Source organism: Mastacembelus armatus, chromosome 4, assembly GCF_900324485.2.
Source record: "Mastacembelus armatus chromosome 4, fMasArm1.2, whole genome shotgun sequence".
Classification (NCBI taxonomy): Eukaryota; Metazoa; Chordata; class Actinopteri; order Synbranchiformes; family Mastacembelidae; genus Mastacembelus; species Mastacembelus armatus.
In genome coordinates, this window is record NC_046636.1 from 10916319 (window position 1) to 10942501 (window position 26183).

Here is a 26183-nt window from a genome sequence, read left to right on the forward strand (position 1 = left end):
GAGCCGATCCTTGGTGCAGTCCCACCTCCACCTTGAACTCCTCTGTCACCTCTACAGCACACCTCACCACTGTCTTACACCGTCATACATGTCCTGCACCACTCGAACATACTTCTCTGCCACTCCAGACTTCCTCATACAAAACCACAGCTTCTCTCTCGGCACCCTGTCATACGCTTTTTCCAAATCTACAGAGACCCAATGCAGCTCCTTCTGGCCTTCTCTTTACTTCTCCATCAGCATTCTCAAAGCAAATATTGCATCTGTGCTGCTAATTCTTGGCATGAAACCATACTGCTGCTCACAAATGCTCACTTCTGACCCCAGCCTAGCCTTCACTACCTTTTCCCATAACTTCATTGTATGATTCATCAGCTTTATTCCTCTGTAGTTTCCACAACTCTGCACGTCTGCGTTGTTCTTAAAGATGGGCACTAATACACTTTTTCTCCATTCCTAAGGCATCCTCTCACTCTCCAAGATCTTGTTAAGTAGCCCAGTAAAAAACTCCACTGCCACCTCTCCTAAACACTTCCATACTACCACAGGTATGTCGTCAGGACCAACTGCCTTTCCACTCTTCATCCTCTTCAACGCCTTCCCCACTTCATTCTTACTGATCTTTGCTACTTCCTGCTATACAACAATCAACTCTTCTACTCTGTGCTCTCTAAAACCTGGAAAATAAGGTAGCTGAATTATAAACCAGACCCATGTGCCTAGATGAGTAAACATCATTTAATGATCCCTCAAAGATTAAGATAAGCCCTAGGTTGTTTGTGGGAATCAGTGCTCTCCTGGACTGCTGCTGGTAGTGTGATGTAATGCCACATAAATCACTGCAGTGGTTACAATAAGTAATATTTTCAAAGGACTGATTAATTATGCTCATTCACTGGGGCTCTATATATTCTATGCATTTATTGACTTATTTTAATCCATTCAAAATAACTGCAAATGCAAGTATCAGACTATGAATTTGTGTTATTGTTTTTATGTTCAGGTACACATTTGGAAACACTACACAAGTTAGTATGGCAATGTGTGTCTCGTTTCTGGTTTTTGCTTTTCCAGTTTCCATGTTTCTCTGTGCATAACAAAGCTAACAAAATGTCAACAAAAATACTGCAAATGCTTTCTGTGTTTTCAATAAGACAGTCAGCGATAACACCCATCAGACAAACCAGAGGAGGCCAAGATTTCAGAAATAATGCTAGTTTTATACACAGTAATATATTTTGCTGCACAAACTGTATCCATAAGGTCCAACAGTAACTATGGACAGAGATAGTTATTTGCGTACAGTAAATCCTAAAGCCAACTTTTATAGCGTGTTTATTTTTGGAAGTGTTTTATTTTTCTACTCTATAGACTATTTTGATTAATTTCCCATGAATTCATGTGAAAACTCAAATCCACAACTTTCCCACAACTATGCCTCAAATACTACAACAAGTACTACTATTTTTCTAACACAGATGAAACAATGATTTGAGATTTTTATTAAAAATGTTGTTGGCCTGTTATGAGGTCAGTAGGTAAATTTACAGACTAGGTTACCTATGCTGGCAAAGGAAAATCTTATCACTGTATGTGTGGGAGTGTGTCTAATGCCTTAAATATTGGCCAACCACACAGTCCATTTAGACTAATACTGGTGTACTGGCTATCTTCTCTTTAACGCATATGGTTTATACGGGACAACCCACCCAACTTAAAAAAGCACAGCTGAAACAGTTGATGGTAGACTGCTATTTTAACATGTGAGTATATTATGTGAGTTTTAACTTAACTTTGTGAATTTTAAGCACCTAAGTACTGGTTGCTATTTTATACATGTGGTTTATACATGTGGTTTGTGAGCAGCAGTTAAGGACCCACCCTTCCCCAGGAGCTGAACAAAATGAAGTTTCAACTGGTGAGAAACAGCTGTGGACATTTGTTGTTTGGAGAAATGTTGCAATTACATTACAAGGACACCGTGTTGTGCTGACATAGTATTACTTATCATTTCAGTGAACAGAAAAATACATTGTTTTTGATAGACACTCTCCACGCCACTTCTCCAACCCAGCTTTTTAAAGGAAGGCAGACTGTTGGACACACTGACAAGTACAAAGCAGTTGAAGGTTTTATCAAAACTTTAGATAAACACTGTTTAGCTGTCTCATCCTTGTATTTGGCTAAGTAATATAATTAACTAAAAAAAAAAAAAAAAAAAAAAAAAAGACTGCAAAAGTTGACTTGAGAGACTGGAAATGTTTGGCACGCTGTGCTTCTTTGAAGAGATGCCAACAATGAGCACAAGCTCCTTTTCTGACTTTTGTGGCAAACATTACGTGACATATCTTTGACTGAAAAGAAGAGAAGATGGCAAGAGGAAAATAAAGAAGCCTGTACACACTTTAATACATCATGGGGAATATTACTTAAAAAAAAAAACTGGATATATAAATTGCTTTATCTTTTTATTTAGACAATTATTTCCTGGTCAGTAACTGGGAATCATGTCACAACTCTGCTTAACTCCTTTTCAGTCATTAGCCTTAAGAACACACTGCTACAGACTCGAGTATGTTGTGCTGAAGATGGCCAGCAGTAATGAGCACAGGCTCTGGGTGGTGTGACTCTGCAGGCTGCTTGTTATGAATGTCAAGTGGGTCATTGAATTTAACATTGCTGGGAAGAATTAATGGAGGTGAAAATTCTTGCATAACCAGTGCCTTACCCTAAGATAAATAATTAAAAGAAATGAGGCTTGGGGTGAGCTGACAAGGATGTCAACATGCTCAAATTCACTGCCTGAGTCAGGCCCTGGGGAGTCCCCGACCCAACTGCGCATCTGTAACAGTGCCTGTTTGCGTGCAGATCAGGAGAGACTGGTGTCAGACCATTATTTCAGGATTCATTATCTCAATCCATGCATAAAAGCAGCAGTCGGGGATGATACCATCATTTATAAAAAAACACAGGTACAATCCTAGCACAGTCTGAATTTATGGAGCATGAAACTTTGATTTTACAAAGCATGAAAGCAAGAGTACTACCTATAGCCTAAGACACATCAGCAATGATATTTTCAGCCCGGTTTTTCTAATCATTAAATATCAATGCATACAGTGAAGAACAGCTGTACCCTAACAACCCCACATCTAACTATTATGTTAAAGGAAATTCAGAAACTGTTTCTGTTTTTATATTTAATTAATTATGTTTAAAGATAAGGGCAGCATGGTGGCTGAGTAGTTAGCACTGATTTGGAAGCGCGGCTCCGCACCTTCGAACAAAAGCCAGCTAGCCTAGCCCCGTTAGCTGGTGTGGAGCCACCGAGCTCAGGGTCTGTTAGCGGTCCAAGGGCAGCTCCGGAGCAGCCCGGAGAATTAGCCTGGGTGACGGTCCGAAGGAAACATACTCCTAAGCAGAAGCCCACGGCTCATCACCTGCCTGTTCACGTTTCTAATAGATTTTCCCCGCTCAGCGACACACCCGCTGAGAAACCAACTCTGATAATTGGCGATTCCATAGTCAGGAACGTGAAAATAGAGACACCAGCGACCATAGTCAAATGTATTCCTGGGGCCAGAGCGGGCGACATCGAGTCAAATCTGAAGCTGCTGGCTAAGGCTAATCGGAAATATGGGAAAATTGTTATTCACGTCGGCAGCAATGACACCCGATTACGCCAATCGGAGGTCACTAAAATTAATGTTGAGTCGGTGTGTAACTTTGCTAAATTAATGTCGGACTCCGTAGTTTTCTCTGGACCCCTCCCCAATCTGACCAGCGATGACATGTTTAGCCGCATGTCGTCGTTCCGTCGCTGGCTGTCTAGGTGGTGTCCAGCAAACGATGTGGGCTTCATAGACAATTGGGCCACTTTCTGGGGAAAACCCGGTCTGATAGCGAGAGATGGCATCCATCCCACTTTGAATGGTGCAGCTCTCATCTCTAGGAATTTGGCCGAGTTTCTTAGCCGACCTAAAGCCTGACAATCCAGGGTGGGGACCGGGATGCAGAGACTCAGTCTAAAACGCTTCTCTGCAGTTTCCTTAGAGCCGCCGCCCCCTTCAAACCACATAGAGACTGTGTCTGCCCCTCGAACATATAAATCAAACAAATCAGAAGTTAACAGAAGAGGAGTTATTCATAAAAACTTAATAAAAATTAAGACCACTCCTCTTATTGAACAGAAAAACAGAACTGTCAAATGTGGATTATTAAATATTAGGTCCCTTTCTTCTAAATCTCTGTTAGTAAATGATTTGATAACTGATCACCAAATTGACCTACTTTATCTTACTGAAACCTGGTTACAGCAGGATGAATATGTCAGTCTGAATGAATCAACCCCCCTCAGTCATAAAAATTATCATGTTCCTCGAAGCACAGGTCGAGGTGGAGGAGTAGCTGCAATCTTCCAGTCAAACTTATTATTAAACTTTCATCCTCAGAACAGTTATAACTCATTTGAGAGCCTCACTCTTAGTCTCTCACATACAAACTGGAAAACACAAAAACCAGTTCTACTTGTCATTTTGTACCGTCCACCTGTTCCTTACTCAGAGTTTTTAACTGAATTCCCTGACTTCCTGTCAGATTTAGTGCTTAGATCAGATAAAGTCATTATAGTGGGAGATTTTAACATTCATGTAGATGTTGAAAATAACAGCCTCAGCATTGCATTTAATTCTATATTAGATTCAATTGGTTTCATTCAAAACGTTAATAAACCCACCCACTGTTTTAATCACACCCTTGATCTTGTTCTGACCTATGGCATCGAAATTGAACATCTAATAATTTTCCCCCCAAATCCTGTTTTGTCAGATCATTCTTTAATAACTTTCGAATTTAAAATGATGGATCATGCAGCGTCTGGAAGAAAATTCCACTACAGCAGATGTTTATCTGACAACGCTGTTAATAAATTTAAGAAAATGATTCCATCTTTATTTACATCTATGCCAAGTATAAACATAATGGAGGGCAGCTGCCTTAATCCTACTCCCTACCAAATTGATCATGTTGTTGACAGCGCTGTAACCTCACTGCGTGAAACGCTTGATTCTGTAGCCCCTCTGAAAAAGAAGTTAGTGATTCAGAGAAGACTAGCCCCATGGTATAATTTACATGTTCGTACCTTAAAGCAGGCATCACGAAGGCTGGAAAGGAAGTGGCGTTCCACAAACTTAGAGGAAATTTTTCTAGCCTGGAAAAACAGTCTACTAACATATAAAAAAGCTCTCCGTAAAGCCAGAACTGCATACTATTCATCACTAATAGAGGAAAATAAGAACAATCCCAGGTTTCTTTTCAGCACTGTAGCCAGGCTGACAAAAAGTCACAGCTCCGTTGAGCCCAGTGTTCCCTTAGCTCTCAGCAGTGATGAATTTATGAGTTTCTTTACAAATAAAATCACAACTATTAGAGATAAAATTCAGCAGATGCTTCCTATACCTGCAATAAATGAATCTTTTACTACAGTAGCTCTTGAATCATCTGTAGGACCTCAGTTATGTTTAGACTGCTTCTCTCCTATAGATCTCTCTGAATTTACATCAGTAGTTGCTTCATCGAAATCATCAACGTGTCTCTTGGACCCCATCCCGACTAGACTGCTTAAAGGCACCCTGCCATTAATGAACTCATCTTTATTGGACTTGGTAAATTTATCTCTAGTATCAGGCTACGTACCACAGGCCTTTAAGACTGCAGTAATCAAACCTTTACTCAAAAAGCCTAGTCTTGATCCAGGTGTCTTGGCTAATTATAGACCAATATCCAACCTGCCATTTATTTCTAAAATCCTAGAAAAAGCTGTTGCTAAGCAGCTATCAGACCACTTACACAGGAATGAACTATTTGAAGATTTCCAATCAGGATTTAGAGCACATCATAGTACAGAAACAGCACTGTTGAAAGTTACCAACGATCTTCTCTTAGCCTCAGATAATGGACTTGTTTCGATACTTGTCCTCCTAGACCTTAGTGCAGCATTCGACACCATTGACCACAACATCTTATTACAGAGACTGGAGCATGTGATTGGTATCAGAGGAACAGCGTTAAAGTGGTTCCAATCCTATTTATCGGACAGATTCCAGTTTGTTCATGTCCATGATGAACCTTCCACACGAACAAAAGTTAGTTATGGAGTTCCACAAGGTTCTGTGCTAGGACCGATTCTGTTCACCCTGTACATGCTTCCTTTAGGATATATCATTAGGAAGCACTCTATTAATTACCACTGCTATGCGGATGACACTCAGTTATATCAATCTATTAAACCTGTTAACACAAACCAGTTAACCAGACTTCAAGCCTGTCTAACTGACATAAAGGCTTGGATGACCAGTAACTTTTTACTTTTAAACTCGGAGAAAACAGAAGTCATTATATTTGGGCCTAAAAATCTCAGAAATAACTTTTCTAAAATTATAGCTACTCTAGATGGCATAGCCCTGGCCTCCAGCACTACTGTAAAAAACCTTGGAGTTATTTTTGACCAGGACATGTCCTTTAACTCACACATAAAACAAATTTCTAGAACTGCATTCTTTCACCTGCGCAACATTTCCAAAATTAGGAACATCCTGTCTCAAAATGATGCAGAAAAACTAGTCCATGCGTTTGTTTCCTCAAGGCTAGATTACTGCAACTCATTACTATCTGGATGTCCTAATATCTTAATAAAAAGCCTCCAATTAATCCAGAATGCCGCAGCCAGAGTCCTGACAGGAACTAGCAGGAGAGATCATATTTCTCCTATATTGGCTTCTCTTCATTGGCTCCCTGTAAAATATAGAATAGAATTTAAAATCCTTCTTCTCACATACAAATCCCTTCATAATCAAGCTCCTTCATACCTTAAAGACCTCATAGTACCATATTATCCCAATAGACCACTTCGCTCTCAGAGTGCAGGCCTACTTGTGGTTCCCAGAGTTCTCAAAAGCAGAATGGGAGGCAGAGCCTTTAGCTATCAAGCTCCTCTCCTGTGGAACCAGCTCTCAGCCTGGGTTCAGGAGGCAGACACTCTCTGTACTTTTAAGGCTAGACTTAAAACCTTCCTCTTTGACAAAGCATATAGTTAGGGCTGGCTTCAGGCAACCCTGAACCATCCCTTAGTTAGTTATGCTGCTATAGGCCTAGACTGCCCAAGGACCATTGGTGCACTGAGCTCCCCTACCCTACCCGCCCCCCCCTCCCCCTTCTCTCCGACCTCATGTATATTCCACCATTGAATGTTACTAACCTTGTGCTCTCTCTCTCCCCTAGTTTGTGCTCTCTCCCTCCCTCTCTCTCTCTCTCTCTCTCTCTGTACCTTCTGCAGGTGTCCCTGGTCCTGGAGCTGTTTATCGCTGATGTGCAGTTACTGGCCCCACCAACTTGCAGTGTCTATTTGTTGTTTATTGTTGCTGTTCTTTTCTCTCTGCTCTATCCACTCACCCCAACCGGTCGAGGCAGATGGCCGCCCAAACTGAGCCCGGTTCTGCTGGAGGTTTTTTTCTTCCGTTAAAGGGAGTTTTTTCCTCTCCACTGTCGCCAAGTGCTTGCTCATAAGGGAATTGTTGGGTTTTTAGTTTTAGTTTTTGTAAAGTGCCTTGAGATGATTTGTATTGTGATTTGGCGCTATACAAATAAAATTGAATTGAATTGAATTGTTGCCTCACAGCAACAGGTTCACAACCTGGCTTTCTGTGTGGAGTTTGCATGTTCTCCCCATGCTTGCCCCATGGGTTTACTCCAGGTACTCCGGTTTCCTCCGACAGTCCAAAAACATGTATGTCAGTATGGTGATTCTAAAATGCCCATAAGAGTGAGTGTGAGTGTGTGTGGTTGTTTGTCTTTGTGTGTCTACATGTGGCCCTCTAATGGACTGTAATGTTTCCCCCCATTATCCAGGGTGTACCCCTGCCTTCCACCCGAAAGAGAGCTGGTATAGGCTCCAGCAGATCCCTGTGACTCTGGTTAAGGAATAAGCGGGTATAGAAAAATGGATGGATGTTTAAAGATCGTCTCTTCATGCCAGTTTGGACAGTATTTTTGAGAAAAAGTCATTTTCCTATCCAGTCCTTTGTAACAACCTGGTAACACAACAGGCCTATTTTATATTAGCACACACTTCAGCATCACAACTCCTATAAGACACTCCCTCCACTCAGACTGTGCATGAAGTTCAGTATAGACAGTTTCTGTATGAAAAGCACAGGAAGCAAACAAACCCTTAGGCTCAAAACTGCCAAGCTGAGGAAACCTTAAACCTTTAACCAACCAAAGTAGTCCTGGGATCAGTCTAAACTAATAGGAGAGCTGTAACATCTACATCAGATACTGTACATGATGAGATATCCAGAGAGAAAAGGCCTAATTTATGAAGAGGATTTGGGAACGAACAAGTGATTTGTAGACAAATTCATGATCTTGTGTGCTGTTAAAAATACAAAAGAAGAGAACCAGGGCAGGACACTGTGTGTAACACAAAGAGCAACAGAGAGGGGACATAATCCTCAATTTTGGCAAGGACACAGTAGGCCAAGGATATCCCCATTAGTGACAGATCTGTTGGATATGCCAACACTGCCCCCGTGTGTTTCAACTTTAAACAGCCAATGTGTTTATCTTAGTGGAGGTCTTTTTAATATGGGTCAGATGCTTCAGATTATGTGAACACTGTGTGATCCAAGTCAGCCTAATATCTTAAGTCCCTAATTTGCTTCAAATGACTTTACAACCTATACACTTTGGGGCTATATCTGACAAATTTTGCCATTTTTATAAGTCGTCAATCTGAAAAGCATGCCCACTTCATTGACTGATCAGCCAAGAGGAGTGTGAAAGTGCGTCACACCTTTTTTTCCCCTCACTATTTACTATTTGTCATATTTCATGTGTACAAAGTTCAATGCCTTCTAGGAGACACTGTCCAAAAGTGTGTGCTGTTATTGTCATGGGTACGCTCCTGTCAGGACAGAGATTAACTTACTAGAAATAAAATATTTTTCTCATATCTTAAAGTCAAAAGATAACATAGCATACATATTATACAGTGCGAACACAGTTTTGGGCTTGCCTACCTCATATTTAAATGTTGCATCAAGGAGAAACTCCTGCAACATCCTTTCTCCCAGCTCTTGGCTGGCCGGGTCACTCACAAAATGAAGAACCAACACCTCCCCTTCCAGGAAGTGTCCATGCTTCACCATAGATAACATGGCCACCCTGAACTTATCCTGCAGGCTCCGGCTCTTGTCCACCTTAGTGAACATCATGAGTGCATGGTAGCGTTGGTCGACAGCCTCACTGTCTCCTTTCCTGTACCTAAAACCCTCGCTGTCGCCTCCTGCATCTCGCTCTTCCCCTCCTTGCTCCTCAGATACAGTTGTATGTGCGATCCTGGTGTCCACAGTCAGGTCTGCATCATTTTTGTTAGAGTTGTGGCTGGCCTGGGTCTGCTTTATCCTCTTAGTGGTGCTAGAGAAATTCTGCCTTTCAGAGCCAAAGTAGTAAAAAGCTACAACAGCAAGTGCAGCAGCCAGGAGAAGCACAAACTGATAGGACCTGAACGTACTGATCCTACCCATGATTCTGGCAACCAGTCTTAGGATACCCATATCTTCGCTGTGTCATGGGACTGACTGCATGGACGGGAATATATTTATCATTTTGCGTCCTTGTATTTCTTTGCTATTTTTCATTAGTTGCCAACATTTTCCTAGAAGAGAAAGAATATTCATTTTAGTCCTTTTCTTGACACTATAGATGAAACAATTAATTGATTATTTAATTAAAAGAAAAATAATATGCAACTAACTAGCCATTCGAATTACACAATTTCCTGCTTTCCTATTTTATATCATTGCAAATTTAATACTTTTCAGTATTTCAACAAATCATTAAATATGAGCACTGATTTGTGGTAGTGTTGCCTACATAATTAGTGAAAATGATTTAGCAAAAAAAAGACGTTGAAAACGTTGGTGCCTGTTGTTAAAATGAAAAACAAATCAATTTGTCACATTATTGTGGATGAATATCACATTCCTCGATATTGATAAAAGTTTACAGTTTACTCTGTAATTTCTTACATGAATTTTCAAATTAAAGGTGTTAAGAAATGTAAGAAAAACAAAAGACTCATAAAAGATCTTTGACCAAGCCTTTTAGTTTTAAATCTATAGTTAAACATATTTGCAATGCTTTTTTTTTTTTCAATTAATAAAGGTACGGTTTTGTCTACTAATTGACAAAATAGGTTTAAAAAAAAAAAAACACAAATGTCTTGTCTGAGCAAAATCCAAAAAATATGCATTAACTGTCACGTGACATTAAGTAAATATTGTAGCTATATGTTTACTTAGTAAATTAGAAATGAGGCTGCCTAATAATTGACTAATCGATCTAGTAATTAAATCTTTGCTGCTCTAGTATGTTTAATGTTTTATTATGACTTTTAAGGTTGTAAATTATTACGTTATCTTTTTTTTCCATGTTGACTTTCCATTCACAAACTTATCATTTAGCTAAAGAAAATAAGGAACTCATCCACTTGCCTGTCTCACGCTGCAGCCATCTGCTCCCATGTTGACAGCTTGCTCGGGGATTAAGTTAGTCAGGCTATCCTCGAGTTTGTGAAGCAACACCACATTAGTTACAGTGATACGGAAATATGACCATTAATGTCCATGGAAAGCAGAACGTGAAGCAACTTGTTGACATGTCAACTGGCTATTGGGTGCTAAGTTAGCAAGCAAAACCTTTGCGCCTAGTTAGCGTCAGGTATAGCATTAGGTCGTTGACTAGCCCTTCGATGCTGTGTTTGCTTGAGTAAGCCTTGCTTGAGTGTTTAAAATAGCAGACGCATATATGCATACTTTTGTCGTTCTACGACCACCAAGGTGTTGGCATCACTATGCACTTTCGAGAAGAAAAAACGCTACAGAAATCATTAATGCCGAAACTAGCAGTTAGCAACTTAGCAACACAACCCTGTGACACAACCTTAGCCACACCCACTCATGGCTCATGCTGCATTCATGTACTGTCGAAAAAAGTGTTACCCTTTAGCAAATTCATTAGTAATATTGATTTTATCTGTGTTTGAGTGAGGAGTATTTGCTTTTAAGACTATTATTACATTGTGGTAAAAAATAAGTAAATAAATAAATAAAGCTGCAATAATTAATCAATCTGCAAACTAAAGACATCACCTTGGGCTCTGAAAACTTTAATTCTACACTTCTAAGCATTTATAGACAACTATTAATAAATTCTTACTTACTATTATTAACTAACATTAGATGTTCCTAACATGCTAACCAGTTTTGTAATCAGTCACACGTACAAGCAAAGTAAAAGAAGAAGTAGCTACAATCCTGTGATTTTGTGAATGGATGTTAAGTTTGCTATTTGATTGACAGCATAAAGAAAGAGAGAGGAGAACAGTGATGGAGACAAGGGGTGAGAATAGGGTTTAGTCACCAGCAAGACCCCTGGGAGAGACCATAAGGCCCAGTAGAATTTACACATTCTCCTTGGGGGATGAGCACCCCTAAAAATCTTATAGTACAATCACCCTGACTTGAGTGTCACTAATCTTTTATATGGTCTGTTTTAGGCATTATATAGCTAATCGATTTTGTTATTTTGTATTGGTCCTTTTGAAAGTATTGCCACTATTTGTAGTCTGCTCTTCTTTAAGTGTTTTTAAAACTCACACTACGATTCCTCTCCTCAAAGCCCTCAGGAAACGCAATTGTATGTCATCACATGTATGATTCGACTTTGAAAGTATTAGTGTAAATGTAGCGGGTGACCATAAGGATGCATATACTGTACGTCTAATCATGTTTGAAGAAAGTAGTAACAATGAATGTGAATGCGATTTTACAAATTGTACCTGAAAGCAACGCCCCCGTCTCGCGTCAGTTTCGGCAGTAGCATTGTTGCTCGGTGCTCGCGCCCGTTGTCTTCGTGTCCAGAGAGAACACAAACGACCTTCTCTGAGCGGAAAGATGCGTGTTTTTCTATCCGCCTAAAGCTGATTTTTCTCGTAAGCGTTTCCCAGCTAAAATTTGTTTTTACTTTACACTGGCGCACGGTGCTAGCGCGAAGCTAGCTAGCTTGCTAAGTGATCGCGAAGATGAATTCCAACACGCACGTCATTCAGGTGACAAATGTCTCCCCCAGCACAACGTCCGAACAAATGAGGACTCTGTTTGGATTCCTCGGAAACATAGAGGAGCTCAAACTGTTTCCCCCTGAGTGAGTATTCTTCGATATACGTGGGTAAAACAGTTTCTCACATCGGTAAAACGGCTAACTACATCCCGAGGCCTGTATCGCTGAGCAGGCCTCGCTGCGCTGCATGCTAATGCTAATGCTAACGTTTGCCCGCGGCTTCAGCTAACGCAGCAGCTGCACTCGTAACGTTGCTGCACGAGGGACACATTGATACTACATCTGCAACTGACGATTATTATTAGTATCAATTAATCGACATGTCTACAAAATGTCAGAAAATATAATTTGTCATATCTGAGAAGCTGCAACCAGGAAATTTAGCATGAATGTATTGTTATATAATCTAATATTTTGGTTAAGTAACTGATGTTAGTAAATGAAGCTCTAATTTCCAACTTTTCCTGCTTTCTGTTATACGTGTTATAACGTTCTATATGAGTGATTGAACAGTGATTTTAACCCCCCCTTCTGCACGGTGTAAGTTAAGCAGTGTAGAAATGTTCAGGTCGATTAACGCTAAATGTTAATTGATCGACAATAAAATGGTCGCACTCCCACTGTACATGTTAATTCATCAGACAATTATTCTTACTTTGAATCTTAGGTGAAATTTCAGAAAATGCTACAAACATGTTCCCAGAACCCAAGGTGATGTGTTTAAATCCCTTGTTTTGTCTGACAAATTCTAAGATACTCAGGTTACTAAGATATAAAACAGAGAGATAACAGAGGATCTATAAAGATTAGAACTCCAGCCTTAAATCGACAGAAATCTAATAGCATCTCTATTGATTATTGTGAATCGTCAGAAAATCTCCAGTTACTGTTTATTTTATTTTTTCTGACATTTTAGAGCATGAATGACACATTTAAAAATAATTGTCATATTAATGAACCACGGAAATTGAAAGTCAAAGCCTTAGATGTTACCGCAAATAGCTGAGCTTTGGTATTTCCTGTATTTGGTAAATGTTTATCTAAATGATGAAATGAAAGTGCAATTTCTGTGATTCTGTGATTCATATATCAGTTCCTTGGGTTGCCCAGATCAAACTTTGATGCTTGTGTTGACATTTGCACACTGATTATAGTAGGAAATAATTGTTCTCTGCTTTGTATTTTTCTTTTATGAATTACACCTGGCTACTATGCAGGTAGGAAATGTCATAGACTACATTTCAGGCAAGACATGGATGCAACAATACAGCTCAGTCAGAACTCACCAGTTCACTGATGTTGCAGTCATCGAGTGAGAAACTGACTCCGTTTAGTTTAAGGGTGTTACAGTGTTGCACTAAGCGACGAACACAATGAGACAGTCTGGTTCATAGTCTGTTATTGTAGTTTTTTTTTTAATTGCTAAGAAACATTGGTCAACACTGCAGCCAGTTATTCAAAACTCTTCATACAATCTCCATGACAAACATAATCTCACCTACAAAACTCAGTCAGACAACACTGGCAACAATTCTCACTCATAAACATGCATGTGACAGCAAAGAAAAAAGTTTTACAATTTGGTCCACATAGACTCCTGTTTTTTCGACAATGTGAAGAATGACCAATGCATATTAGCAATCAAAAAAGAAAAAAAAAAAAACTGTACTTCAGTTGTCCCTGGGGACACAAACCCACAGTTAAGAAGGCATGTTGGGTCTCCTTGTTTGTATTCTTTGCACAACATATCTATATTTTCTTCCAGTGACTCTCCCTTGCCTGTGACTTCACGTGTCTGTTTTGTAAAGTTCCATGAAGCTGAATCCGTGGGAGTTTCTCAGCACCTGACGAACACCGTCTTCGTGGACAGAGCCTTGATTGTGGTTCCTTTTGCTGAAGGTGGGTGTCTGTTTTATTTTTGTCACTCACATGGCTGTCTCTGGACATACATCACAATGTGTAGGTGTATTTAATATAATTGAAAAAAGCCAAGTCTAAGCCATTGTGAGTTTTTCTGACCAAGCAAAATTAGCTAAGCTTTTCATTGCTTGGCATTTCTAGGTATGTAGAAGGGAATTGTACATTTGTGTCCTTGTCTTACAATCTAGCTGTAAACTTCTCTCTTTGTTATTTGTGTTGTGGTTTTCATAGTGGACAAGTCATTTGCAGAGAGTCCCTTCCTTGCTGGCTGAAAGTGGTCCTCCAGGAGATTAGAAAAAATAATGGCACCAGGCTCGCAAGCCCCCTTCTCTCTCTTGTTCTGCAGTAAAACATTAACTCTTTATTTTTTTTCTCTCTGTTGAAGGCATCTTTTCTTAAAAAAAAAAAAAAAAAATTGCCACACAACGCTTAAGCAAAATGAGGGGGTGGGGAGAGGGTGCAGGGCAATCTCAGTTCCTCTCATGTTCAAAGTATTTTTCATATGTCGATTATCAGACATGCACCAACTAGGGATGCCACGAGCAGATCTGTATACAGGCAAATCAGGGCTTTTCTTTTTAAAAAGTAATTGGCATCAACCCTTGAGCTTGAACCATTTCTGATCCTCTGTTTATATTTATTCTTTTTGCACTCTGGGTACACCAGTTGTCATATTACAGTATATCTGGACCATCTGCTATCCTCTTGAATTTATTACTTTCACATTATCATCATGTGTCAGAAAAGGCACTTAAGGTTTAAACAGTCAAGTGACAACTACTTCATCTGCATTTTGCAGGTGTTTGAACTTGTGTACAATGTATAATTGGTATTACGCAACATATGCCGCAACAACACATTCACACTGACACGCTTCTCTCCACTGATGTTGTATCCACACTGGAAACCATTAAAACCCCTGCATATACACACAGGTGTTTTCAGTTATTGTCTGACTAAATCTGTTGTGGTTCAAATTGAGCAGGGCTATAGTGGGAGTTTGTTCAAGTCATCAAACTCCAAACGTAAGTTGTCCCACTCCAACAGGTGCAACAGAACTTAGCAACAGAGGGAAATGTCAATTGAGCACAATCTCCTAGGTCCACAACAAGTCTAATCAACAAGTGAAAAGACCTGTGGGTGTTTGGGTACTGCTTTCTGCAGTCTTTTTCAGCAGACATCTAAATGTAATTAGGTATTTGCGTTGCAAAGGATAATATAAATACTGGATTGGGACATGGTATTGGCAGTTTCATAATATGACTGAACTGGGAATAATAAATGTTCGAGACATCCCTACAACAAGAATAAAGCATGCAAGATAGATTAACTGCATGCTAGAGGAGATTTTGGAGGTGTGTGCCATCTTCTACATAGTTCAGCAGATGTTGTAGCAGTTAATCAGCATTTAATTTGGTTATTAATCTTGATAAGTACACAAACTGCCTTTGGCTTTTACTTGCTTCATGTGCCAAAGCCTTGTGTTATTTTACCCTGTGCATTTGTTTTCCCAAATTCTTACAAACACACCAGATACTATTAAGCCTCTGCTTGATGTTGCAGTAAAATGCTTTTTTTTTTAAAAAAAAAAATTTGACCCTCTCCACACGTGACTCTTGACAGAGTTGAGTGAATCTCACATTTAACAGTGGTGTTTCTTTTGTTGTTGTGTTTTACAGTTCTTTTTCCTGGTTCAGCCAGCCCTAAATACCAGGCCCTGCTGAAAATGCCACCAACAGTTTTGTCTTCTGCAGCCTTATCCTGTTTCTCAAGTGTCCTTTCTGTTGTGTGTGTGTGTGTGTGTGTGTGCGCGTGCGCGCGTGTGTGTGTATGTGTGTGTGTCTCTCTCTCTCTCCCCCTCTCCCCTTTTAAAATGTAAAAATGTTAAAAATAGCCTGTTTCCAGATTGCACGACCATGGATGATCATCTCCATAAGATTTTCCCTTTGGTTTTACTGTTTGGTTTTTCTTCAGCTTTGGGCATACTTTTCATGATTTTTATCATGGCCTTTGCTGCAGTAGCCCTTAACTAGTTAGTACAGATTGTCATGAACATTGTTTATTTTTGTGACATACTGTTGGCTAGCAGCAAACCTAGCAGTATTGTAGCCTGTTAGCAGCACTTTATCACTGGTTGCCAAGTAAGCTTTTTTTTTCTCTCCTTACTGGTGGGGCTGTACAAAATAATCAACCACCAGCTCAGAAAAGGTAAAATAACTGAACCTTTTCTGTTTTTCTGTTGGCAATGGTAAGTGATGTTAAAATGTATTCTTGTCTACACCCAAATCATGAACTTTGTTTTCTGTATCTCAATGTTTTTGTGTGCTTTATAGCGAAGCAGCCGGCGCGAGTCGCTTGTTCATAAAACATCTAATGAAAGTTGAGAGCACATCCCACGGGACAACTGGCTGTGCTTGCTTACGTTTGGTTCATGACTTAAAAAACAAGTACAGGTGATAAAACCTTGGCAGTGTTGACCACAGTGTGTATTGTGACTTTTAAACTCATAGCTGCTAATCCTACAATCATACTTTCTCAAAACAAAGTCAGGAATCAAGATTTACAGACAAGACAAAGTGGATTTTTATGATTTTTTTTTTTTGATTTTTTTTTTTAACCTACAGAGTAGTTAGATTGAGGTGGCTTGTCTGCAAGTCTTGTCTGAGTGTTTATCAATTTTGGCTTGAGCGTGCACTGAAATGTTGTTTTTCTCCAGGAGTCATTCCTGATGAATCTAAAGCTATGTCGCTGCTGGCTCCAGCCAATGCCGTGGCAGGAATGATGCCTGGTGGAGGCCTTCTTCCAACGCCCAATCCTCTGGCATCAGTGAGTTCTTCTCTAAAGCTTACATTGTGTTTACGCTTTGAAAGCTGTTCATTAGGGGGTTCTTTCTTTTTGTTTTAAAAGTTGTTTAAATTTGTTATTAACTGTAAGCCAAATTATGATATATGTAACATTTTAACCATTTTTGCATTTTACTGCCAATTTCCTATTCTCCAGGCAGCCAATTTTATTTGTGAAAATTGGGCACTGTTGCTTTAAGAAATATTTACATGTAAGGGCCCGTAACATGTCCTTGGGGGGTGTGTACACTGACACTCAGGTGCATCAGATTTTTTTTCAGTTCAAACTTTGAAAAAGGTTGACCTGTAACTAGGTAGTAGATAGAAAAGGGTGGAAATAGAAATTATGTATTTTATTGCCATATAAATTTGTATAGCATGAAGGAAAAACACTTTAAAAACAGGGTTCAACATTTCTTGACACAAGTGAATTTCCATGGACTAAAATACAGGCAAATAGTTTTTGCTTTTCACTAATGGTGAATACAGTGTAATAGATGTTACATATTTAATATGGTTTGAGGCAGATGTACCAAGCAAAGATATACAAGCTAATGTTGCTTTAAAATACTATACTTTTTATTTGATGAGGCATGTTAAAACTACTGCTTGTAACTAAAATTCTTTTTCTATTGAAAAGCTCCACAAATTAGTTGTAAGTCAGCGATGGTGTGTTGAATGCCATTCAAGCTCTGCTCTGTATTATCTGTGTCAAATTGTTCAGATGGGAGGAACACCATTCGGAGGTCTTGGGGCTCCCAACATGGAGCAGATGGCTGCCATGGGATTACCAGGACCTAACATAAACCCCCAAGTGAGCACTTTATCAGTTACAGACATAGATGCAGCCCATTCAAACCAAATTTGTCTGATTTCACAACTTGCTCGTCTCTCTTTCAGGCTCTTTCTGCAGACTTCTTGAAGCTCATGCAGTCCATGGACCCCAAGTAAGAAAATCTCATCCAAAACATATGATCCAGTGAGTATTTTGAGAAAGTCCTAAATAATTTATGGTACTTGCAGGTTGAATCCATTAGCGGCTGGACTGAACTTGAATCCAGGACTGAAAACTGATGCCTCCAATAAGGAGATAGAAGAGGCCATGAAAAGAGTCCGAGAGGCCCAGTCGCTCATTTCTGCAGCCATTGAACCAGGAAGTGAGTAATCGTTCTTTTAATGTCCCCCACAGGAACTTCAGAGATGCTGATGGGACTGCACAGACAGTTGTGTAGGAAGCAGAACTTGTTTTATTTAGCATTTTATAGTGCATTCCTGTTTCTATCACCTAATGGGTAACTCTGTTGTTGTCTTGTAGATAAGAAAGATGACAAGCGCAAACATTCTCGCTCACGTTCACGGTCCCGGCGCAGGAGGTCCAGATCTCGCTCCAGGCACAGGTAAAGACAACTGCACAAATTCTGCCACTGCGCCATTAACATTAAATGAAAGCAGTTGTCACCTTCATGCAAAACATGAACATTAAAATTTGTCATCTTAATTTCTGGCAGACGTTCGAAGAGTAGGTCTCGGCGAAGGTCCCATTCAAGGAGTAGGAGGAGGTCCAAGAGCCCACGAAGGAGAAGGTCTCACTCCCGGGATAGAAGCCGCCGCAGTAGATCTCGGTCAGAATCTCCAATACTGTCCTCAGTACCAAAGTAGCAACTTCTTCATTTTTATTGGCCAACATATTACTCAAACTCGCTGGAGATCTGTTTTTTTTTTTTCTTCTTTTTTCGGTTTGTTTGTTTAATTGTCCCACTGGCTGTCTCTTGTGTGTTACTGCCTGCTTGCACGAGGTCGGGGCAGAGCTCCCCACGTATGAACCGTGGTGTAATGTAACAAAGTACATTTGTTCCTTGTATAGTTCTGCTTTTTGCTTAGGGTGCTGACCTTGTCTCTCTTGATCAGGGACAGGAGGAAGGAAGAAAAGTCCAAGAAAAGGTCCAAGACACCCCCAAAGAGTTACAGCAGCGCCAGGAGGTCCCGCAGCATTAGCCGGTGAGTGGTTTACGCATGTTAAGTTACAGGCCATTCAGGACTGGTACTCATCTTTCCCATATATCGTAGCCTCAGGCTATAGTTTTGAGTGTTAGCAGGCAAATGTGAATGTGGTTATTTTGATCCAGACAAGAACGACAGGAGTATAGTTTGTGTTGTGACTTCTGGAATAATGCTGCTTCTCAGGAGGCACAGGCGAAGTCGCAGCGCGTCTCGGTCCCCGAGGAGGAGGCTGTCTAGGTCCCCATCACCCAGACGGTAAGTTTGCCGTCCCAATGCTTTTTCATTATTTGTCATTTTAAATTTATTTGCAGAAACTTTAAATGTAAGCGCAGCAGCTAAAGATGACATGATATTTTATGTTTACAGTCACAAGAAAGAGAAGAAGAAGGATAAGGATCGTGAGAAGGATCGGGATAGAGAAAGGAGGGAGGACAGGGACCGGAGCAGGGACGAAAGAGAACGCTCCACCAGTAAGAAGAAGAAGAGCAAAGACAAGGAGCGAGACCGGGACCGCAAGTCTGATAGTGAGAAAGGAGATGTGAAGGTATGGGCAGACCACAGACTACTCCCAGAATCACCACAGCTTCCAAATTCTTTTCACTTTTCTTAACTCTTGATATGGTGTGACACAGGTGACACGAGATTATGATGAAGAGGAACAAGGTTATGACAGCGAAAAGGAAGGAGAGGAGGAGGATGACGAGAGGAAGAGCGATTCCGACTCTGCTTCGTCCCCCAAAGGCCAGGAGGAAATGGAGAGGTCTGAAGGCCAAGTCCTCAAGAAGTCCAAACTGAATGGAGACGATCACCATCAGGAAGACATGGAAATGAGTGATTAAGACCAGGTGGCATTATGTTTCCACTCTCCTTTTATATTTTTAATATAGGCCACATGTCTGTGGCTGACCGAAGTAAAAAGATTTGTCTTAACTGTAGAAACATTCAGGGGGAGAGGAGTAGAAGGAAAGCAGTGAAATAATTTTTGTAAAGAGAAAACAAGGACTAAAATATGAAAAATACAAGACATGGTTTTAAATTGTCATTGCTGTACTTTTTTAAGATCTTGTTTTTTTTTTGTTTGTTTTTGTTGCCTTTTTGGTTAAACTTTGTCTTCCTGACAGTAGAATACACAGCCTTTTCCACTTCAGTGCTGTTTTTGTAAATATTTTACTCGTCAGAATTGAGTATTTTCCTTGGACTGTTAGTCTTTCACTCCCTGGCACAACCTTTATTGATTTTTTCGGCTGCCAAACTCTTCACCTGTAACGCACCCAGTCGTGTTTCAGCTGACCTTCATACTTACAACCCTTTTAAGTGTACACTGTAGTTTGAAATGTGTTGTTACAATTAAATGCATTGTCTGCTTCAAGTTTTCGAAAGGAAACTAATAAAAATTGGTCAAACTATTAACTTTTTTAGTCTGAATTTGATTTGAACCGTCACCCACAGACACCACATTCTGCAAATATAAAAAAAAAAAATAGAGCCACATACAGTTGAGGAAAGAAACCTTTTTATACATTGCAATCAAAAGACTAAAATGAGACAAAAACCTATTACTTTTAAGTGTACAATATCCTTAGGTATGATCTTTGGTGTCATAACTACCACAAAAGGAAAAAGTGTAAAAATACTATTCAATTAAAAGTTTTCCACACAGTATGAACACAAAAAAGCATAGGAGTCCAAATTTAGTTAGATATGTGGAATTTTTATTTTAGTACATTTTATATGAAAATAGTGGCACAGAGCTATACAACAGTTTTTGCTGTACAACTGATGTAGAGGAATTAATAGTTTCCTACAGAGAAAATTAAAAAATTTAAGCAGCTTAAGTAAATTGTAGGTTAAAGCATTATCTCAATGAGGAGGCACGCTTCCATTAGCTGCAACAGTCAGAACTGAGGAGCAAAATGTGAAAAACTAAATGTATTTGGTTATAATAAGAATATGAAGCATGTCCTATTAATATGGATGCCACACAACACCAAACCATAGAGATTCAGGAGGGCAGTTAAACAAAAACACATGTAACATCTGTTTACTCCACCTTGTTTAAGAGCTACGAACTGTAACAGCAGCTATCAAGATTCATTCAAATTCCCCAGCCTGCAGTGAACACTTAGTGGCCTGTCACTGAATTTATTATCCTAAGAACCCTGGTGCCTTTAGCATGGTGGAAATTAATGTTGCTTCCACACATCTGAAGTCATAAAGTTCAACAGTGGGATGAGAATAAAAATCAGCACAGTTAAGACATACCTTTTTTTTTTTTTCTCTAAAACAATTATGTACAAAAATAGTAACTGCCACCATGTTACAACCCAATAAACAAACTCACCTGACTCTACATAACTCATCAGCACAAATAAAATGTAAGGTAAAAGACAAAAGTCATAAAACATGTATTTACACACAGGAGGAAAGCCTGTTTTTTTGTTACGTGTAAAAATGCTGTAGCCATTCATACCCTAATATCTTTTTTGTATATAATCCCCAGTTTTATTCTTCTAGCAAGATTGTTATATAGTTTACAAAGGTGAAGTAAGAAACAAAATGCTTGGACATTGTGAATTATCTTTGCTGGCACTCATCAAAGACGAAACTGCAGCATTTCTAGCATTGCCTCAATTAAATGTTCGAAACACAGGACTAAGCGTCAAGTGTCAAACTCAACTGACTGTAGAGTCAGTGTAGTGAATTTAAATAGTGCACAGACGTAAGGTGATGCTACTCCACGCGCATGAAAATCATTGATTCACAGACAAAGACAATTTTATAATGTGCAGAGTTAAAGTGGAATTCTACAAAAAAAAAAAAAAAAGAAAAAAAAAAGATCTCCCAACCTGCTTTTCAGCTTTGTGAATTTTAAGTGACATTTTGTGTTTAGTACATCTTTGGGAACATTTCGAACTTTGATAAAGTTAAAGAACTGAGTGTAGAAAAATTATATACAGTTGTATATCTTTTGACCTTTTGACTTAATATCCCAAAACTATGGTGACTATGTACCTTGAGATTTTTTTTTTAAGTCTGCTTAAGTAGGAAAAGAACCTAAAAACAAATTTTTAGTGCGATTCCTCACCAGTACCTCATGGAGAAATATCAGTGCTTTACTACAGGTCAGTTATAGACAATCCCTTTACAAACATTAGATACTTAAATACTCAGCATCAGCTGAACTGGTCGTCTTCCTCTACTTAAACCCTGTGTCAACAAAACTCACCTGCTCACTCAGTACTCACATTGAGTTCAATGTCCTTTGATGAGATGCTCAGATTCATGATTTCAGGTGTCACGTGTGTCAAACACTGGTCGTCATTTTTGCTGTCCGTGTAGCGATGGAACCAAAAAACTGTCAGGAAGCAACTACCGCAGTTTTATAACACAATGTTTGTCTCCTGCTCCAGCTTCAGAGGTTAAAGGTCGGGGAAGCGGCTAGGATCTTCCTTGTAATCATTGGGAACAGTAAAAATGGACTGATCAAACTCATCATAGCGAAACTCCTGAAACGTCACTGTGGCCGTGATCGTGGGAAAGACGGGGATGTCTGCAGAGAGACATGAGAACCATGTATCATATCTTTAGAATCTTAAAAGGTACACTTAAAAATACACTCGTCCTCTCCAGTTTTCAGAGGGAATTATCAACTTAAATTCCTTTTAATTACCACATTTCTTTTGGATTTAAAGATTATATTTAAAGATATTTATTTTTGACTAACTGTCAAATGCAGACACTATAATTTATCCTTATGTTCACTTACCGAGTTTGACAGGAAAGCCTGGGGGGAGCTTCATCTGAACAAACTCCCTGAGTTTATTAAAGTGCTTGAAGGGTGCAATCACCTCCAGAACATTCAATAACCTGAGAAGTAAAACCAGCATACCACAAAAATAGCTAAATCCAAAGAAAACTGATGATTATAATTAATCATAATAAGCTTTAAGATTGTGTCAGAACTGTAACGCACTTTTAAAACGCAATTAGTAATTTGAAAATGACCATTTAAAATTACGTTTTTAAAATCATTTAAAAATAGAAAAAAGGCCAGACTTCTTGGTAGATGAAAAGAAAATAATCCCGCCAGGCAATCTAGTTTTTCTAACATTTTCTTAAATTTCCCTCTTTATCAGGACTGTGCAGGAGAGAGCTTTGCTAATAACTGCCTGATGCTGAGTTAAACAGAAAACTCACGATTCAATGCCCAGAGGGAAGTCTTGACTCATGGCTATCGTGGCTTTGAAGTTTTTCTTGCTCTCTTTGCAGACCAGCTCTCTGCCCAGATGAGGAGCTCTGAGAGGAGACAAAAACAACACCCTGTCGCTGAGCCTCCAGAAAAGTGTTTTTCTCTTATTTTCACACATGAAAATTATTTTTAAAAAACTATCTTGTGTGCAACATGTACGAGAACACGCTGTTGTCAGTGCACATGGAAATTACACAAATGCAGCAGCATCATGTCTGCGTGTTAATGCTTAGAGTGATCTGTTAGCAGAAATGGAATACAGTATTCATAAAATGTGTTATCAGTGTGTAATCACCAACCATTACATTTTTGTTTTACAGATGCAACTATGTTGCGCTGCCATGTTTCTACAGTAGCCTGGAACGAACAAAGCAAACAATGGCTCTAGACAAGGATTTGTATTTTGTTTTATAAGTGATGGCCTTGTGCCTGGAAATGGTGGGGTGAGGTGTGAGGGGTGCTTAGAAGGCTGCAGTCTTTGCAGTCTCACCACTAGATGATTTTAAATCTTTCCCATTTTACACACTGCACCTTTAAGTCTAACAATTCTTTTAAACATGGAAACAAAAATTACAGGTTATTTAGAAAGATAACCAGAAATTTAGTTCCTTCATTTACAAATACATCATTCAGTGACAGCAAGGTGATTTCTTTTGTGAAAGTCTTAGAACGTCCTTGGATCAGACACTTACTTTCCGTTGTCAGCAGTGATGTATTCTTCCCAGGATATAGTGTTGGGTGAAGGGGGAGTCAGAGACTGCCTCCTTGCCGGCTGAAGAGCAGGTCAGAAGACAAAACAAAATGACAACTTATTAAACTGAGTCTGAGTGTCTAAATTTGTAGTCAACCTATCTGTGTTTTAATAAAACTTCTAATCGCCTGCCAATCTGACAAAAGTCACAGCAAGGTCTCAGTCAAGAGTACAATAATTTTAATATTATGCCAGCCTTCAATGGTTCATATCCAGGGTGCACAACACAAGCCACTAGAGGGCCCCAGTGGATCAACTAAACCCAGTGATTGGCCTATTCAGCCTCAAACATACTGCACTGCAACATTGTTGACCGCCACTAAAAAAAAAAAAACAATACCCAAAAAAAAAAACTATGTGCTCTGAACTAGATTTGTGTACTAGTACCCAAACTTCCTAAACAGCACTGCTTCTGCTTTTAATCCTTTACAGTTTACAGGTGTATGTTTCAACAAAGTGACATGAAGCACCTCGAGCAATGAAACAGATCTTTCATTGTAGAGCTTGTCAGGATGAATGTTTGCTGAGGAGGAAAATGTAGAAATTCTTCTAAACAAAAGTTTGAATTTTTTAAAATAATTTCCTTTTTATGTTTACTCCATAAAGCTGCCGTTTGTAGCTTCATGGAGTATGTGTGATGTATAAGCTTTAAGAAACAGATTATGCTGAAGATACTTAAGTCACTGTTGATTAACAATAGGACCAATTTAATATGAAAAACTGTAAGACTATTTATATCTGATGGCTGGAGCAAAATACCTGGTGTAACTTTTAACTAACTGCATGAATTTAGTTTGAAAATCGGTTGTAAATATTGTACAGAACCATCTGAAGCTTTGTTCTTGTTCTGACTTTGTGTTTCTGGGTGCTTCTGATCATTCTTGTCACTCACATTTTTTTTTTTCAGAGCAGCATAAAGGAGAGCTCTATTCAAAACGCTCAAATGAAAACATGCAGGAGTTTCCACCTGCCATCTAATAACCTAAACCTCCTGAGAAGAATGATCTGAAGTGTTCTCCTTCAGTGTCAGTCTATTTTAATATTGAACAACTTGTTCTTTCTGATCCTGACACAGATTACTCTCCATTCTGTTTCTCCTAAAATCATTTCTCATCTAGAATGAACTTGCTGTTCTTGGTGACATTTGGGTTCCAGAAACTGGGATTGCACCAGATGACCTCTCTTTTGTAAGCTGTGGTTAAATAAGGTAACTAGGCCAGAGCAATGTAAAAAAATGTGGTGGATGATGAAAGGTCTGTGCCAGGAGTCAGATGGACAAGGTGCGAATAAATTGGAGATGGTCTCTTAGCTTCCCTTCAGCCCCACCTGCACTGCTCTGATCACAGAAATGTTGAGGTGTTTTCATCCTGTGGTCTTGTTAAAAGCTCACTCTCACACTCAGCTAATCAGCTCTTGACCCTGATGTGATGGTCCCAGCCCTCCATCGTTTCAATGGTTTTAGCCTTCATCCACCCGATCAACTGTGTTGAGCCCTGTTTGAAAGCCTCCCCGTCCCCGCTGACCCGCACTCCCTCGATGTGGTAAACACAGCTACGACATGGCACCTGCTTATTTTCCTCTCACTCACTTCTGGATATCATTTCCCACCACTGTAGGAGAAATTATTTCCAAATCAACACCCAAGTCCAGTAAAACACAGCTTTTTTTAGTTGAAAGGAGAGGAGGCACTGATTTAAATAAGTATAGTTAGACCAACAAACAACAGAAAACAATGTGATGTGACAAAGACTAGCACTGAACAAGGGCAAGTGGACAAAAAACAAGCAAGGAGTTAAAAAGGTATCTAGTGAGTGCTGAGAGGCTTTGTCTTCACCGTGACTGGCTTTATGCTCAGTGTTCAGACAAGGGCTGCATAAGCAAACTCTGGAACATACTGTAATGAGGGGACAGTGGGTGGAAGAGCAAAGTGCAGCTTTATATCTTTCACCACTAGGTGGCAATATTGGGGCTTAAATCCATACAAAGTGAATAGGTGGGGGAGGGGAGTAGTCCTGGCAATACAAAAGTGATTGGAGCAGCTTTTCATTCTCTTCTTATTTTGGAAACAAATAAAACAAAGAAATGACAGCCGGGAATCAGACAGGAATTTGTCAATAAAACATGCAAAAGTTGACTGACAAAGTCTGGCAGGAAGTTTGTGCTTTCTATGGGATTTATCTCTGCACTGGTCCAGCAGTGGGGGGGCGCTGTGAGGTTTATTCTATCAGACTTGTGTCCT

The 26183-nt window shown here is 39.5% G+C and overlaps 3 protein-coding genes across 8 annotated transcripts in view; 1 reads left to right on the forward strand and 2 right to left on the reverse strand.

The window, feature by feature from the left end:
- xxylt1 (xyloside xylosyltransferase 1) overlaps positions 1-11006 on the reverse strand; it is a 106855-nt gene extending 95849 nt beyond the window's left edge. For both annotated transcript variants that reach the window (XR_003296588.1, XM_026323309.1), the window contains exons 1-2: positions 10554-11006; positions 9078-9715 (exon numbers count right to left, since the gene is read on the reverse strand). Coding sequence is in view for 1 of the 2 variants with exons in the window: in XM_026323309.1 (XP_026179094.1) it covers positions 9078-9614 (537 nt within the window). In the remaining variant the exon portion in view is untranslated. The remainder of the gene's footprint in view (positions 1-9077; positions 9716-10553) is intronic.
- An 881-nt stretch (positions 11007-11887) lies between these two features.
- LOC113139748 (serine/arginine-rich splicing factor 11) lies at positions 11888-20354 on the forward strand. Of its 5 annotated transcripts, XM_026323230.2 has the most exons (13): positions 11888-12264; positions 13398-13492; positions 13946-14079; positions 16817-16926; positions 17668-17757; positions 17844-17890; positions 17967-18100; positions 18259-18340; positions 18452-18565; positions 18852-18941; positions 19128-19199; positions 19311-19488; positions 19577-20354. In XM_026323230.2, exons 2-13 carry the CDS (start codon positions 13437-13439, stop codon positions 19781-19783), a joined length of 1314 nt encoding a protein of 437 aa, XP_026179015.1. In that variant the 5' UTR covers positions 11888-12264; positions 13398-13436; the 3' UTR covers positions 19784-20354. The 5 variants fall into 5 exon arrangements, with proteins under 5 accessions (XP_026179015.1, XP_026179014.1, XP_026179016.1 ...); XM_026323229.2 differs by lacking the exon at positions 13398-13492; XM_026323231.1 differs by lacking the exons at positions 11888-12264; positions 13398-13492 and adding an exon at positions 14332-16553 and having other exon boundaries at positions 13943-14079.
- Positions 20355-20634: 280 nt separating this feature from the next.
- The window catches only part of LOC113139924 (ankyrin repeat domain-containing protein 13C), a 28825-nt gene continuing 23276 nt past the window's right edge, over positions 20635-26183 (reverse strand). Inside the window, exons 10-13 of the mRNA XM_026323555.1 lie at positions 23886-23965; positions 23142-23240; positions 22711-22811; positions 20635-22494 (exon numbers count right to left, since the gene is read on the reverse strand). Of these exons, the coding sequence (XP_026179340.1) occupies positions 22364-22494; positions 22711-22811; positions 23142-23240; positions 23886-23965 (411 nt within the window). The 3' untranslated portion in view covers positions 20635-22363. The remainder of the gene's footprint in view (positions 22495-22710; positions 22812-23141; positions 23241-23885; positions 23966-26183) is intronic.